Genomic DNA, 17949 nt, shown 5'->3' on the forward strand with positions numbered 1-17949 from the left:
TACTTGAAAACAAGTCTCTAAATATATTTCATCAAAACACATTTTAGACACACATGAAAATCTTAGCTCTATATAAAAGCAATCTATAACAGGTACTCCACTAGAAGGCAGTCCAGTTATTTTTCTTCTAGCTGTGTGTTTTCCTTCCTACTGAAATTGTTAAAGAATTCAGGCCAAAAAATAGTTTGTGAAAATAAAAGGAAGCGAACTGGTTTTGTAAGCTATAAAAGGTTAAAATGAAACATTTCCCCTAGAAGCTTTGTAAGCAACACTTTTCTCCAAAATTTTATGACAGCTGGTATAGCATGAAACCATATGCCTTTTTATATCTCCTAAATAAAAATGACTAATTTGACTTATTAGCACTGATTCTCTGGAGACAGAGCTAAGAGAGTTCCTGCAGATTTATCTGGTTCTTATTATATTTTAACAATGTCTGCTTTTACACCAGAAACAATTATGCTAGCCATCTGTTTGCAAATATTTGTGAAGAAAATGACAAACTTTACCTTTATGCACTTCAGACAGCTTTAAAAAATAGAGTATGTTCGGTGATTCACATCACAAAACTCTTCAGAGTTATATGATATTACCTATGAGAGAAAGGAGATGGCGTACCCAGAGTGGATTTCAAGTAATAAAATCACCAAATGTTAGAGTTAGAAAGACCCTCAGAGACCTCTACTGTCTAACTCTTGTTTTAAAGCTGAAATCCTATGGTCCAAAGAGGTTAAACAACTTGACCGTGGTCACACGGCTATTTACCAACAGAGAGAAAATTAAAAGACAAGTTTTCTGACATATCCAGTTATTATTTGCATTAACCCCATCCTCCCACTGAGAGTCCTTTCTCTCTAGAGAGATACAACTGTGGAACTACAGCAAATAATGTCCAGAAATTTAAATCAAAACTGAAAATTCCTTAAGAAAGTCAAGATTCTATCTTGCATAGCACGGGCATATTGAGAGAAGGCTTGATCAGAGGTGACTGCTCACCAGATATTCTAAGTAAGAAGTAGGCTACAGAACAGATTCTGTCTATCATGAGAATCTGGTGTCATTTCTCTTCAGCCAAAGACTACCAAGAACACACCTGTAGTTGAATAAGTTGGGCGTATTATTTGTTGCAGTGAGAAAGAACATACATCAAGGGAACCATGGGCATCTCAGGAAGAATGTGTTAGAAATAATCTATTAAAGGACATGGGATTAGATTGCATAATTTTGGTCAGGATCTAAGGAATAAGAAGTTCCCTCTAGATGGGATGCTAGCAGAAAGTGGGGTTGATTCTGTGATTGGATATTGTATTAGTCCATTTTCATGCTGCTGATAAAAACATACCTGAGACTGGGCAATTTACAAAAGAAAGCAGTTTCATGGACTTATAGTTCCATATACCTGGGGAGGCCTCACAACAGTGGCAGAAGGCAAGGAGGAGCAAGTCACATTGTACATGGATGTATCAGTCAAAAAGAGAGAAACTGTGCAGGGGAGCTCCTCTTTATAAAGGCATCGGATCTTGTGAGTCTTATTCACTATCATAAGAACAGCATGAGAAAAACCTGCCCCCATGACTCAATTTCCTCCTACTGGGTCCCTCCCAGAACACGTGGGAATTCAAGATGAGATCTGAGTGGAGACACAGCCAAACCATATCATTCCACCCCTGGCACCTCCCAAATCTCATGTCCTCACATTTCAAAGCCAATCATGACTTCTCAAAAGTCCCCCAAAATCTTAACTCATTTCAGCATTAACTCAAAAGTCCACAGTCCAACATCTTATCTGAGACAAGGAAAGTCCCTTCTACCTATGAGCCTGTAAAATTAAAAGATAGTTAGTTACTTCCTAGATACAATGGGGATACAGGCATTGGGTAAATATAACCATTCCAAATGGGAGAAATTGGCCAAAACAAAGGGGCTACAGGCACCATGCAAGTTCAAAATCCAGCAGGGAAGTCAAACTTTAAAGCTCCAAAATGATATCTTTGACTCTATGTCTCACATCCAGGTCATGCTGATGCAAGAGGTGACCTCCTACAGCCTTGGGCAGCTCTGCCCCTCTGGCTTTGCAGGGTACAGTCTCCCTCCTGGCTGCCTTCACAGGCTGGCATTGAGTGTCTATGGCTCTTCCAGGCACACAGTACAAGCAATCTGTGGATCTACCATTCTGGAGTCTAGAGTTCAGTGGCCCCCATCTCACAGCCCCACTAGGCAGTACCCCAGTAGGGACTCTGCATGGGGCTCCAACCCCACATTTCCCTTCTGCACTGTCCTAGCAGAGGTTCTCCATGATGGTCCTGCCCCTGCAGCAAACTTCTGCCTGGGCATCCAGGCATTTCTATACATCTTCTGAAATCTAAGCAGAGGTTCCCAAATCTCAATTCTTGACTTCTGTGCACCTACAGCATCAACATCACTTGGAAGCTGCCAAGGCTTGGGACTAGCACCCTCTGAAGTCACATCCCAAGCTGTACCTTGGCCCTTTTTAGTCATGATTATAGTGCCTGGAACACAGGGCACTAGGTCCCTAGACTGCACACAGCATGGGGACCAAGGGCCCAACCCACATAATCATGTTTTCCTCCTAGGCCTCTGGGCCTGTGATGGAAAGGGCTTCCATGAAAACCTCTGACATGCCCTGGGACATTTTCCCATTGTCTTGGCGATTAACATTTGGCTCCTCGTTCCTTATGCAAATTTCTGCAGCTGGCTTGAATTTCTCCTCAGAAAATTGGATTTTCTTTTCTAGAGCATTGTCAGGCTGCAAATTTTCCAAAGTTTTACACTCTGCTTCCCTTACAAAACTGAATGCTTTGAACAGCACCCAAGTCATCTTTCGAATGCTTTGCTGCATAGAAATTTCTTCTGCCAGATACCCTAAATCATCCCCCACAAGTTCAAATTTCCACAAATCTCTAGGGCAGGGGAAAAATGCCACCAACCTCTTTGCTAAAACATAACAAGGGTCACCTTCACTCCAGTTTCCAACAAGTTCCTCATCTCCATCTGAGACCACCTCAGCCTGGATTTCATTGTCCTTATCATTATCAGCATTTTGGTCAAAGCTATTCAACAAGTCTCTAGGAAGTTCCAAACTTTCCCACATTTTCCTGTCTTCTTCTGTGCCCTCCAAACTGTTCTAACCTCTGCCTGTTTCCCAGTTCCAAAGTCACTTCCACATTTTTGGGTATCTTTTCAGCAATGCCCCACTCTACTGGTACCCATTTACTATATTAGTCCATTTTCACACTGTTGATAAAGACACACCCAAGACTGGGAAATCTACAAAAGAAAGAAGTTTAATGGACTTACAGGTCCCTGTGGCTGAGAAAGCCTCACAATCATGGTGGAAGGCAAGGAGGAGCAAGTCACATCTCACATGGATGATATCAGGCAAAAAGAAAGAACTTGTGCTGGGGAACTCCTCTTTATAAAACCATCAGATCGCCCAATTTCTATGCTCACCGGAAGACGGAGGGCCTCTTTCCTTGCCTAACGCAGCCATGGCTCGTGGTCCCAAGAAGCATCTGAAGCGGGTGGCAGCTCCAAAGCATTGGATGCTGGATAAATTGACCGGTGTGTTTGCTCCTCGTCCATCCACCGGTCCTCACAAGTTGAGAGAGTGTCTCCCCCTCATCATTTTCCTAAGGAACAGACTTAAGTATGCCTTGACAGGAGATGAAGTAAAGAAGATTTGCATGCAGCGGTTCATTAAGATTGATGGCAAAGTCCGAACTGATATAACCTACCCTGCTGGTTTCATGGATGTCATCAGCATTGACAAGACGGGAGAGAATTTCCGTCTGATCTATGACACCAAGGGTCGCTTTGCTGTACATCGTATTACACCTTAGGAGGCCAAGTACAAATTGTGCAAAGTATGAAAAATCGTTGTGGGCACAAAAGGAATCCCTCATCTGGTGGCTCATGATGCTCGCACCATCCGCTACCCTGATCCCCTCATCAAGGTGAATGATACCATTCAAATTGATTTGGAGACTGGCAAGATTACTGATTTCATCAAGTTTGACACTGGTAACCTGTGTATGGTGACTGGGGGTGCTAACCTGGGAAGAATTGGTGTGATTACCAACAGAGAGAGGCACCCTGGATCTTTCGATGTGGTTCATGTGAAAGATGCCAATGGCAACAGCTTTGCCACTCGACTTTCCAATATTTTTGTTATTGGCAAGGGCAACAAACCATGGATTTCTCTTCCCCGAGGAAAGGGTATCCGCCTCACCATTGCTGAAGAGAGAGACAAAAGACTGGCAGCCAAACAGAGCAGTGGGTGAAATGGTCCCTGGGTGATACGTTAGATGTTTATGCATAATTAAAAATCATATGGCATGATTAAAAAAAAAAAACCGTCAGATCTCATGAGACTTACTTACTATCACAAGAACAGCACAAGAAACACTTGTCCTCATGATTCAATTACTTCCCACCAGATCCCTACCACAACACGTGGGAATTCAAGATGAGATTTGGGTAGGGACACAGCCAAGCCATATCAGGTATCTTGGTGAACTGTATCTATAGGGAGGGAAGTAGTTAAAGCTACAATTAGTAAACAAATAACAATCACTTATTTTAGTTGAAAGAGAAGGAGGCATTGGTGTTGAATGGGTTGCACAGTGACCTTGTTTTTGTCTCACTCCATCATATTTTCAGAGTGATCTAATCTGGTGTTGATGTTGTGTGATGTTCTCCTGTCGGCCTAATTGTATGTAACAGTTCAGCCTGCAGTAATATAAATAAAATCTAGTTGTGAACATCAGACAAGCTCCTGGATATCATCAGCTACCTTTTAAAAATTTCTCTAAGTGTATTCAGTGGATGGGGCAGATGAACATATCTGATTCTTCAGTGCCAATTTTGCCTAACCCTCAAATGGAATGCCTGATTCTCTATAAAGAAAACTTGGAAATCCTCTTTTACAAAATCAAACAACCAGATCAAAACAGCACAAAGCAGAACTTACTATCTACTCATACTATAATAACTGTAAATTGGAAAGCAAAATGAATTTGACACCTGGAAGCTTGAATCCTGACACTGCTTCTTGATAACTATGTGACTTGATAAATATGTCACTCTGACACTCTCAAAGCCACAAGGATTGAATAACATAATATAATTTGTCTCAAGAGACTCACAATCATGACTTCCCAGACTGTTGTCTCTTTCTCAGTTTTTAGTCCTAAGAAACATTTTCTTCTGCAAGCCTTCCTATAACCATGGAGTATTTACGAACAAGCACTTCATGAGCCTTGATTACTTAATGTCCCATCTTGACTTCTAACATCAAGTAGTTAGATTAACCCTTTTAGCCATGGTAATAGTTTATCTTTGCTTCAGGTTCATGGTGAAATAATCCCAAATGACACAATTAAAATAATGAATGATTAATAGGAAAAAGTTTACAGGTGGGGAGAATGGTGTGAACAGATAACAACTGAATTGGCACTTGCATATGGGAAAGTTGAAGGATAAGATATTCAAGCTTACTGAGCATATTCTAAAAGTGCTGACCAGGAATAAAGTGAAATTTAATAGCATCAACAAATGAAACAGATGAAATTTATCATTAAAGTCAACACTTCAAGTTGCCTATGACCTATAAAGCTTTTTTTTTTTTTTTTTTTTTTGAGACAGAGTTTCACTCTTATCACTCAGGCTGGAGTGCAATGGCTCATTCTGTACTCACTGCAAACTCTGCCTCCTGGGTTCAAGTGATTCTCCTGCCTCAGCCTCCCAAGTAGCTGGGATTACAGGCACCTGCCACCGTACCCAGCTAATTTTTGTATTTTTAGTAGAGACAGGGTTTCACCATGTTGGCTGGGCTGGTCTCAAACTCCTGACCTCAGATAATCTGCCCACCGCCGCCTCTCAAAGTGCTGGGATTACAGGCATGAGCCACTGCACTCAGCCTATAAAGTTCTTTTTGATCAGATGTAAATTAGTTCTCTGACTAAATTAGCAAAAAGAAGGAGGAGGAGGAGAGGGAGAGGAGGTAGCAATAATCACAGAAGTGAATAATACAGAGGCAAAGAATATGTTTCCAGATCTTAGAATTGTAAAACCTTTTTTACAGAAGGTTATGAAGAAGCCTCCAACCAGAAAGCAGAAGGAAAAAGGCATTTCTGGCAACAATTACTTAAAACAAAGGAACAGTCACTGACCTCTTGGATTGCCTTTGATCGTTTGGATACCTTGAGGCTCAGGGGAAATTTGAAAGTTTCACAAATATCTCTTGACATTTTTACTTATTGGAGTCTTGTTTACCTTTCCAATAAAATTGTAAGGTTTCTAATATGTAGCACTGACGATTCTTTCCCAGTTGCTTAACTATTAGTATCATCAAACCTCAGTTATCCATTCGCACAGTTGAGAGGGGTGCCCAGATACATAGCACAAAATGTCAATCTCCTGCCAGAAATTCTGTTAGCATTACAACTCCAAGTTCCTGAGTTGCACACATCAATATAACATGAGAGGCATGGACCTGGAACAGAATTTGAGAGAAATTCTGTTAAATAAGGGCGCTGGAGTTGCTCTGCAAGGACCATCCTGGCTCTCATGTTATTTGACTTAATAACTACTTCAATGGGATATACATCAGAAAAAGAAACAAATGTCAAGAAAAAATGTCAAGAGCCTCATTAGCTCAGCTGGCTAGAAACAAGTGCTAATGACCCTAGAGCACAGGGTCACAGATGTGATTGTTTCCTAGGCTAGGTGGCTGCCACATACCTTACTTATAACTGCCTAACACTCGCACAAATCCTTCCTAGTGATGGAATAGCATCGATTAATCAGTATAATAAATCCCTACTGTAAGAAATAGGGCAGAAATCTGCATTATCCAAATCATTACGAGGCATGTTTACTAAAGACCTGACTGTCCTTCAGATTAAAGAAACAGAATACAAAATAACAGTACTCACTAACTCACCTCCAGGCTCATGGGATGTTGAATGCACATAACCAGGAGGCTCTCATAGCCATGGATATCTGGGCAACTCTGCTCACACCAGTTGAACTGTATGTCTTCCAAAGATCAGTGTGATTATTCACAAGCCTATTGATGCTAGTTATACCTTGTGTAATAAGTTACATGGTAATGGTGAAGGACAAGTGCAAAGAGAAAAACAGACTCAATTCCATGAAAACAAAATTGCAACTTATTAAAGGAAAGCTACTGAAAAAAATAAATACTATCAAATTGTGGATGAAACAACTATAAAAGATTGGTTGGGGTGGGAATCATAAACATTCAGAAGGACTCCATACCCAAATTTCATAACAAGTCCTGTTAAATTGGTAGTCTACTTCAAAGAAACCAAAACTGGAAATCATAAAGAATGCATTATACTCCGGTTTCTGAAAGAAAAAATACCAGCGGCATACTGGGTTACAAGAGCGAATTATTAAATTTTCAGAACTTTGTGAGTTTGTTATTAAATATTGCCATTGTTAATAATTAAATGATACAAACTTAAGTTATTACAAAAATAAAAGTATTGGGGCCGGGCGCGGTGGCTCAAGCCTGTAATCCCAGCACTTTGGGAGGCCAAGGCGGGTGGATCACAAGGTCAAGAGATCGAGACCATCTTGGTCAACATGGTAAAACCCCGTCTCTACTAAAAATACAAAAAATTAGATGGGCATGGTGGCACGTGCCTGTAATTCCAGCTACTCAGGAGGCTGAGGCAGGAGAATTGCCTGAACCCAGGAGGCGGAGGTTGCGGTAAGCCGAGTTGCGCCATTGCACTCCAGCCTGGGTAACAAGAGCGAAACTCCGTCTCAAATAAATAAATAAATAAAAGTATTAAATACCAAAGACTCATCACTTCCTAAATATTTTACTGCATTTTACCATTATCCATATTCTTGAGGTTATTTACATTTATTCTGTCTGTATAAGTGGAAATACTGCATAATTGTGTGCTGCTACACATTTCAACTCTACATTCAATGCTATGTTGATAGCTTAAAAATGGCCATGGTGAAAGTATTTACATCACAGGAATCATGAGACACAATAATCAGGGCCATTTTTTTCCAGAAAGTTGGTTGTTAAACACTTACCAGCAGTTCACTAAACAACAGTGAAATAAGTAATCCTTAACCTACAGCAGAAGGCTGACAAATACACACGAGTTTAGAAGTCTTACGTTAAAATAAAAGTGCTAAGATACGTATATATTTTTTAATGTCCTCCATTTTAATATTTTCAATAAATCTACGACATTTGGTCCTAATTCAAATGAGGGCTTCCCCCAGAGATACTAAAAAAGTAGAACAAATTTTTATAACCTTTTGGAAAGTAGTTTGACAACATTTATTGAGAAATTTGAAAATCCATACCCCATCTCTCAGAAACTTCACTTCCATTACTTTATATTAAGAAAATCATAATTGATACAGTCCAATGTGTATAAACATGTTTATCATATTATTTAAAATATCAATACATACATAAATAAATAAATAACCTAAATGTTTAGCAGTAAGAAAATGATTAAGTCATAATATATCTATATAATAGAATACAATACAATGAGTAAAATCATGTTTCAAAGAATGTTTCATGACTAAGAAATTCACCAAATATTAAAGTGGTTATCACTGCGTGATGGGACTTACATTGAGTCAATGTTTTCTACAAGTCATGCATATGCATTATTGAAATATGATAAAAATAGAAATAAACAAAAATAAGAAAATAACAATCATCCATAATTCCACAACACAAAGATAACTGTTTAAGCTTTTGTTGTTTATTCTCGCAGATTTTTATCTTTTGTGCTCTCTCTCTCACACATACACACACACACATTTTCAACCAAAATGGCATTATAAGGTGCATATTATTTCGTAACTACTTTTTTCATAGTAAGTCTTGAAATCATTATGGAAAATTTTTACCTTATTTTCATATTTCTAATTTAAAAAATAATGACCATAAAATAGCTTCTTTCCATAGACAATCCCCAATGGACTATGCCTGTGGATGTTGGCAGCTACCCTCATGGAGAAACTATGTAAAGAGGTCATACAGATGGAGAGAAGCCCTAATATTATATGGATAGAAGGAAGGCTCGGCCTTTTCAGCATCCTCACTGAGCCCAACCTTTCAGCAGTGCCCACCAAGGCATATAAGTGAAGCCATCTTGGATTCTCCTGCCCAATCAAACCCTTAGATGACTATAATCCCACTCAACACTACATGGAGAAGAAGACCCATTCACCTGAGTTCAAGTCATCCAAAAAGAGATGACAATAAAATGTTGTGTTTAAGATACTAAGTTTTAGAGGTTTGTTAAGCAGCAATAAATAACCAAAATAGAACGTGCGTTTTTCATATAATATGGAAAAACAATATTATTTTTAAAGGTATTATAACATGTGTGCACTTTTGCATACATAGACACATATACATAAGTATATATAACTTATTTCCTGTCTGAATTAATAGTTGCTGTCTAGCACATACTCTATTCTTTATGATGCAGACCTAATTTCACTATTCAGATTCATTCTCTGTATAGGAAAGAAAAATTGCTAACACTGTAAATTATTTATTGAATGTAAATCTAAAAACCACACAGACTGATGTAGTTTTTTATGTGTGTGTGTGTTTCTTTACATATGAGGAAACCAAATCACAGAGAGTAAATGATTAGTCCAAGGTTATCAAAGTCACACTAGCAGTTGGTTGCTGAGTGAGCGCTTGAAACCAGGTCTCTGGTTCCCAGATCTGTACCCCTTCCTCTATACTATATTGTCTCTTTTAAAAATGCACCACCTCATTTCAGAGAACCATAGAACTGAAAAAAAAATTATCTATCAGAAGATAGATGCAGTCTCTACTTGTCTAAAAACTAGAAGAATCATAAATCTTACAGAATAGCCTGGTCTTCAGGGATTTCTAGTAAGATAGATTTGGGCAAGCCAGAAAACTTCAGCTGTGTTGCAAAAATCTATGGGTAAGCAGTGAAAATATTATTGCTCGAAGTGAAGGCCACATGACAGAGAATCTACTTGCTTATCCACCCAGCACTATTCATTTACATTTATGAACCAGTCACTCCCATGTGAACACAGCTGGAGATGGCATGAGGGAAGCCAAAAATTGAGAGTGGTAGAAGAGAGAGCTAAAAGAGAAAAGGAAAAATGAGAAAATTGAAATAACAAAAATATATATAATGAACTAATCCCTACTTGTTCCTGTCCCATGAGCCATGAAACACCAGAGGAATATTTCTAAGGAAAGGGAGTCTGATTCACTGGCACATAACCCATGAACCGTAACATACCAAGAGAGACCTTTCATCTTGCCTCCTCCTCATACTAACTAGTAAGGCACCACAGAGCTGGAAGGTACCTAATTTCATCTTCTGCTTTTCTTTTGCTTTCTTTTGTTTTCTTGGGCAATATCTAATGTTAATGTGTTAAATAAGCAATACACCCTTATAAGACAACTAGAGAAGAAAGTCATTTCCAATTTCATCAGTCATGGAGAAATATAGTAATTCTATATGTAAGTCTAAGACGGTCAAAAGAGGCATTGGTTGGTAAGAAATATTTCCCCTCATCTTCAAAATGTGATTGTCACAAGCACTAATCCATATAGTCATGAAGAAGGGGCTTAGAAGATCAGCTTTGTCAAGGGCAGAGCATTTACAGAAGTTTAGACCTGAACTCTGTCAAAGGTAAATACCCACCTTTATATACGCACATGTACCTTAATGATGTCAAGGTACTGACTCCAATACAGATTTCCTTGCTGCAATAACTGCCTAGTGCCCATAACATAGAGACTGAACAGGTTCCAAAATAAACTAGGAGAAATAGTACATTTTGGGGGACAGAAAAATTCAAGTTACTTGCCTTAATTTTCTCAGTACAATGAGTCTATTAAATTACCTCACACTACCAAATAAAATCATGTAACACAAATGCCACGCCGTATTGAACTAGAAGGAAATTCTCAGCTTCCTTTGGTGGAATTCTAGTAATCGCATAGCAGGTGCAACCTGCAGTTTTCCCACCTTTCTTGACCTGTCCTTGTGTGCTGAATGTGAACGGACGCTCCAGTGCCAGGTACTATAGACAGTATTTATACTGACCACTGTTTATTTGTCTTGCGTCAGATGTTTTTCAGACTTCTCGGAGCAATGCTCTTCCTAATTCCATTCATTTGTGTTCTTCATAATCTCACTCATCTAATGGGTCATATGTGAGGGAAACTGCACCTAGCTTAAGAACTCCATGTTTTGAGGACAATGAAGTGGCTTATTATACAGATACTTAAACTCAGTGACATTTTCTGGTTTTCCTCCCAGAAAGAAAAACAATTGTTTTGACAATGTGTGCTGCCCCTCCCCTTCAGTAGAGTATTCTGTGTACTTTCTTTACAGGTTGTTTATTTCAATAGACATCCTTGTGCTTCTCACTTTTTTTTCTTAAAAAACAAAGACACATTTTCTAAGAGTTTTCTGAAAAACACTGGAAAATTCCACAAAATCTACAGGCAGCCTGTCTGTGTCAAATCTTCTCCTACAAAATATAAACTATCATATAAAAAATAGGTTTCTCTTTCAGAAAGGAGGCAATTCCTTCAAACAAAAAGTATTCAAGGCCGGGCAGTGGCTCACATCTGTAATCCCAGCACTTTGGGAGGCCAAGGTGGGCAGATTACAAAGTCAGGAGTTCAAGACCAGCCTGACCAACATGGTGAAACCCCCATCTCTACTAAAAATACAAAAATTAGCCGGTCTTGGTGGCAGATGCCTGTAATCCCAGGTACTCAACAGGAGGCTGAGACAGGAGAATTGCTTGAACCTGGGAGGCGGAGGTTGCAGTGAGCCAAGATCATACCACTGCAGCCTGGACGACAGAGTGAGACTCTGTTTCAAAAAAAAACTATTCGAGACTCAAAATTTGCTGCATGGATATCCTTTAGTGAGAACACAAAAATTTTAAATTCACATTATGTGTGAATATTATAAGAGGAGCAATTATGAAAAGTTGTATTGTCATAGTCTCACTGTCTTGAGGAGCAACTGAAAGTACAGAAGTCCACTTCCTTCCCTGCTATAACTTTCCACAGTTTCAGTTATCCAAGGTCAACCAAAAATATTAAGATATTTTGAGAGACACCACATTCACATAACTTCCGTTACAGTATATTGTTATCATTGTTCTATTTATTATTAGTTACTGTTGTCAATCACTCTTTACTAAAAATACAAAATTAGCCAGGCATGGTGGCCCATGCCTATAATCCCAGCTACTCGGGAGACTGAGGCAGGGAGACTGAGGCAGGAGAATCACTTGAACCTGGGAGGCAGAGGTTGTGATAAGCCGAGATTGTGCCGTTGCACTCCAGAGTGGGCAACAAGAGCAAAACTCGAAAGGAAGGAAAGAAGGGAGGGAGGGAGGGAGGAAGGGAGGGAGGGAGGGAGGGAGGGAGACAGGGAGGGAGACAGGGAGGGAGGGAGGGAGGGAGGGAGGGAGGGAGGGAGGGAGGGAGGGAGGGAGGGAGGGAGGGTAGGGAAAAAAGAAATAGTATATATAGGATCTGGTACAATGCAGGGCTTCAGGTATCCACTGGGGGGCGGTGGTCTTAGAACATATCCCTTGTGGATAGGGGGAGCTACTGTAATCCAAAACTTTGTACCCTAGATGACATCTCTAGTTGACTCAGTTTCTTTTTCCAGAAGAGAAAATTATTCTTTCTCTTTAGCCTAGAGCAATATTTTAATCATAAAATCAAAGAATAGAGAGAGAAAGGAGTCACTGAAACCTCTAAATACAGATAAAATTTTATAAACTCTTTCCCTAAATTCTCTTTGAACAACAATTTGTTATTTTTGTGTTTTTTTTGAAAAATTACATGATGCTCTGAGAGACTTGCTATGACAACCCCAGGAGTGCAAAAATGCTGTTTACACATAGAACAAGTATCACAAGAGATAAAATAATACAAACATTCTCGCAATTTGCTTTAATGCTGACCTGGAGGGCTGCATTTATGAGAAAGGGCCATGATATATGTACTAAATTTGTAAAACTGAGTCCATCATCAAAGGCTTCAGTGCAAGACACTAAAGCATGAAAAAAACTTTAAGATGAATATGTAAGGCTTAATTCCAAACCTGAAAGCACCAGATCTATGTCTTCAGAGAACCAGAAAGAATACTCCCCTAGTTTTTTAGAGCAGTTCCCAACCATGAGTGTATGACACATCTGTGTCACAGATAAATTTTGAGCTGTGCTGCAAGCAATGTTTATAATAATATTTCAAAAGGAAAGTTTGTAACTGATTTATTTTAAAAAAAATAATTTAAAGCCAATTCATAGTGATCCTCACTCATGTGTACTCCAGTATGCTTTCTGAGTGGAAGAGAGAAGTTGAGCAAGGTTACAACTTGTTCCCAGATATTATCCCCTTGTACATATGAATGAATCCATTTGTTCACTGATTTAACAAATGGTTTTTAAGTTTCTAGAATGTTCCAGGCACTATGCCAGATACTGTAAATGCAAAGATGATTAAAGCAAGGTCCATACCCTTTGAAGAACCCATATAACTAGTGTGGGAGGCAGATGTGTAAAAAACGTAAGTGAAATCCAAAGCGATGAATGTTAATACAAGTCAAGACTAAGTGATAAGGAAATACTGGAAAGAAAATAACTTTTTCTGGATAAGTCAAGAAAGATTTCACACAATTAGGTTAGGTGAGATAGGTCTTACACAATTACTAAGAATTTACTCAGGAAAAGAGGCAGGGAAATTATAATTGATTCTCTAGAAAGTGAGAAGACATTGGAGTTGCTCTTTTTGTTGTTTATGACTTTTTTTTTAAGTAGGAAAGCAGCATGACTAGACTTGTTTTAAGAAAGTAAATTTTGTATCGATACATAATTATATATATTTATAGAGTACATATATTTTGATATAGGCATACCGTGTATAACAATCAAATCTGGGTAATTAGGATATCCTTCATCTCAAACATTTATCGTTACTTTGTGTTGAGAACATTCTAAACTTCTAGCTATTTTTGAAATATCCAATAAATTATTGTTACCTATTGTCACCCTACTGTGCTATTGAACACTAGAATGTATCCCTTCTATCTAACTGTAATTTTATACCCATTAACCAACTTCTCTTCATCCCCCTCCCACACACACCCTTCCCAGCCTCTGGTAACCACCATTCTACTCTCTACCTCCATGAGATGAACTTTAATAGCTCCCACATATGTGTGAGGACATGCAACATTTGAGAGAAAGCTAACCTTGATGATTATATATGAGATGCTTGGGAGAGGAGAGAAACTGGACGCTGGAATTCCAGTTAGGAGGTTATTAGAAGAGTCAAGGTAAGAAATGGTGAGAGCCTGAACCAAGCAGTGCCTGTAGGAATCAAAAGACTGAAATAGATTTAGATTTAAGTGCTATTTAAACAACAGGACACTCAATAAGGTATGATGACTGATTGGATTCAAGAGGTGAGGAAGAGATAAATGAATCAAAAATGACTCCAAATTTTCTAGCTTGAGTAATTTAACAGATATTGGTAGTATTAATCAAAGAAATAGACTAGCAGAAGACAAAATAGGTTTCAAGAGATGAGTTTTGTTTTGGACATGTTAAGGTTGAGATGTCAGTGGGTCGTTCAAGTAGAGCTGTTCCTCAGAGAATCATATTGTAATCAGATTTCAAGAAAAAAGTCTTGGTTAACAATAAAGATTGACATTTATTATGTATAAGTTATAGCTAAAAATGTAGAACTGAATGACATCACCCAAGATATGTGATAACAGAAAGGGATGCAGGCCGGAATTCCAAGGAATACCAAGCCTTGGAGAGTGGGCAGAAGAGTGGGGAAAACTGAGAAAAAGAAGGCATTAGACAGACAAACGAATAAAGAAATGTGCTTTGAAAGAAGTTTTAAAGGAGGAAGCTGTCAAAAATATTATGTGCCAAAGAAAATTAGAATGAGCCCAGAAAAGAGGCCACTGAATTTGACAAACAGAGTGTTATTAAGTGATCTTAGAGCAATCTCAGGAGTAGAAGAGCAGAAACCAAGAATCCACTAAGCTAAAAGACATATGCCATGTTCTCTGAAGATCAGGAAAGGGGATTTAAAAGATACAATACCACCCAGCTCCCATAGAAATCATTCTTCCTTCTGCCACGAGCCTCATAGATGGTTACAAATATATTAATAGAAGGAGGGGTGCAGGAGAGGTAAAATGCCTACCTTTTAACTATGATCTTCTGTGCCAGTTGTTAGCTTGGTGTTTCTCAGACTCGCCTTCTGTGTTCTACTTTTATGAAGCCCTGTGGTGCTGGGGCTGCAACTCTGCAAATCACATTTCCAGCTGGCTCATTTGCCATGAGCTCCCTAACACTGAAGGAAGAATGCAAGGCTGAACCAGGGGCAGAAAGGGTTACTCCTTCCTGTTTGCTTTCTGGTTTCTTAAGTGTTGCTGAAATAATGGCCCTTCATCAAGGCCAACGCTTTGGTTCCAGTCTGCAGCTTTTGGTCCCATTGTTCCGAGATTCAGACTTATTGTGTTCCTCAAAGGACACACCAGCAATGGGATGCCAGCACCCTCCCCTCAGGAATGTGCTTTCCAGCTCTATATGGACACTCCTCCAAGCTTCCTGGTTCTGATAACCCCAACCTCTTCCTTTTGTTCCCCTAGTCCTACAAGTGGTAGCTATTTCCTGCGACAGGGAATAATAATAGGCAAAGAACAGGTTTGGAGAAGAAAACTCCAGTGCTCTGTAATGGAGATATTAAAGGTGTCTTTGTGATTAACATAGTGACTACAAGACTTCAGGCACTTTTTATCCATCATTTATTCAAACACACACACATTTTATATATATATATATATATATATATACACACACACATATAGTATGTGTAGATATAAAATATCAAAATACATATAATATTAAACTCTATACATAATATTGAACTATATATATTAAACTATATATATGAATAATATTAAATTAGCCTATCATAAGGAAGTCTGAATATTCTGAGTTGTTTTTCCTGTAGTGAAACAGCATTGGACTGAACAAGTGATTTGTGCTGATATTTGCACTGCCTCTAACTGGTTGTGTGATGTTGAACAAGTCATTTCTTTCTTCTCTCAGCATTAGTTTTCATATTTATAAAATGAGTAAATTGATATTACTTTGATGGCCACCCTAGAAAGTACTGTTGATTATGGCAGGAGGGAGAGAAATAGGGGTGAAAATGGCAATTGGCAATAGAGGGGTAGAGCATGGGGGAAACCTGTATGACTATTTTTGAGAGTCCAGGTTGGCATCTCTGCTGAAATTTTAAGTCACTTTTTTGCTTGAGAGGCAGGACAATGCAGTGGTTAAGAACACTGACTCGAATCTCAAAGAGATTTGGTTTTTTTTTTCAGATGTAGTTTAAAATTCTGTATGTACCACCTATTAGCTCTGGGATGAAAGGTAAAACAATTAAGCTTTCTGATTCTTACTTTCATAATCACTAAAATTAGTACATGTGTTTCATAAAATAGAGGTCTAGGGTTGCTGGATATGAAGCGATAGGAGGGACAACTACTTGAAACATTAGGAGAAGCTTAATCTGTTTACTGAAACCACTTTGAAAGGCTGTACTGCCGTATCTCCATACAGAAAGAAATGTTTCAGCCCCTTACCTGGATTAAAAAGAACAGAACCCACAGATAGATGCTATTATTTTTAGGCATTTGATATTTTTCTAGTAATGAGGAATGGCTGCCCATTGGTGGATTCATTTGGAAAGAATGAAATGTTCCTGGATTTCATCAAATTACATATATTAAAAGCATATGTCCTGGTGAATACTGAGTTAATCTGCTTGCTTTCCTCACACATGCATTAAGGAAAAAGCATCTTAAGGAATTTTTTAAGGTGTTGGGATATACTCCACAGATATCACGGAAAATATAAGGATGAGTACATCAGGACCTATACTGAATATAAGAAACTACAGTGCATTTATAGATGCATGAGTGATTTTTTTTTCTATTACGGGATTAATTTCATAGAATACTGTGGCACATTTCTTAGCATTTCCAGCCAGTGAAAAGCGGATGGAAAAAATTAAGAGCAAGACCATCTTTCTGACCAAAGGACACAGTTGTTTAAATTCCCTATGCTTTCTTTCTAAATATTATTCTGCTGTGCTAGCTTGCCTCTTGGTCTTAAAATAGAATTTTGCAAGTACCATTTACATCCTTATGTCAGTCCATTACTACAAAACAGGTGAAAATTAAACATACAGTCCCCGGAACCAGAAACTTCAAGGCAGATTTCTAAGGCCAAGAGGTCATCTCCTTAGGTTAACATACATTTGGATACATTAACCCATCCCATTCCTAAACAGCCACACTCACATGCAAATTTTCCCTATAATTTGAGGCATCTGTAAATAATGCAGATGATTCTAGGTCCCGAAGGTGCCAGGACAGAAATTAGGCTCCTTTGGCAATTGCAGTAACTTTTTCGAGTTACACAGATTATCACTTAAGTGTCTGGTTCATCAAATACAATATGATATATAAAGAAAGGAGTAGGAGGGAAATGTGGTAGAGACATGTATTTGAACTGATTTAAAAATATGTCTCCTTTGAATGACTAATGTAATGTTCCAAGGTAGAATTTTGCGGTTTCTTAAATGCTTTGCTCTAAAAGCATATTTACAACCTGTACTCAGAATGAAAAGTTGAATATGAGGAATATATGAGACAGCAACAAATCTTTATTTCAAAATTTTTGTGCAGGCTTTTAAGAACAAACGTTAAAGTTAAATGCTAGCTCTTGCATATTCTAGGTGGAATAATAAGTAGGTTTTCATAGTCTTTGAAAAAGAAAAGAAAGAAC

At 38.5% G+C, this 17949-nt stretch overlaps 1 protein-coding gene and 1 long non-coding RNA gene across 2 annotated transcripts in view; one reads left to right on the forward strand and one right to left on the reverse strand.

Annotated features, from left to right (window-relative positions):
• Positions 1–15444, reverse strand: part of LOC144581217 (uncharacterized) — a 299464-nt gene extending 284020 nt beyond the window's left edge. The window contains exon 1 of the long non-coding RNA XR_013531793.1: positions 15293–15444. This is a non-coding gene — a long non-coding RNA (uncharacterized LOC144581217). The remainder of the gene's footprint in view (positions 1–15292) is intronic.
• Positions 3487–4373, forward strand: LOC100393650 (small ribosomal subunit protein eS4, X isoform-like). Its single transcript, XM_017968738.4, has one exon. The coding sequence runs from the start codon at positions 3510–3512 to the stop codon at positions 3858–3860; it is 351 nt and encodes a 116-aa protein (XP_017824227.4). The 5' UTR covers positions 3487–3509; the 3' UTR covers positions 3861–4373.
• Positions 15445–17949: the final 2505 nt, after the last annotated feature.

Source organism: Callithrix jacchus, chromosome X, assembly GCF_049354715.1.
Source record: "Callithrix jacchus isolate 240 chromosome X, calJac240_pri, whole genome shotgun sequence".
Lineage (NCBI taxonomy): Eukaryota > Metazoa > Chordata > Mammalia > Primates > Cebidae > Callithrix > Callithrix jacchus.

Coding starts and splice junctions, on each gene's coding strand:
- LOC100393650 (XM_017968738.4), top strand. CDS start 3,510: ATGGCTCGTGGTCCCAAGAAGCATCTGAAGCGGGTGGCAGCTCCAAAG.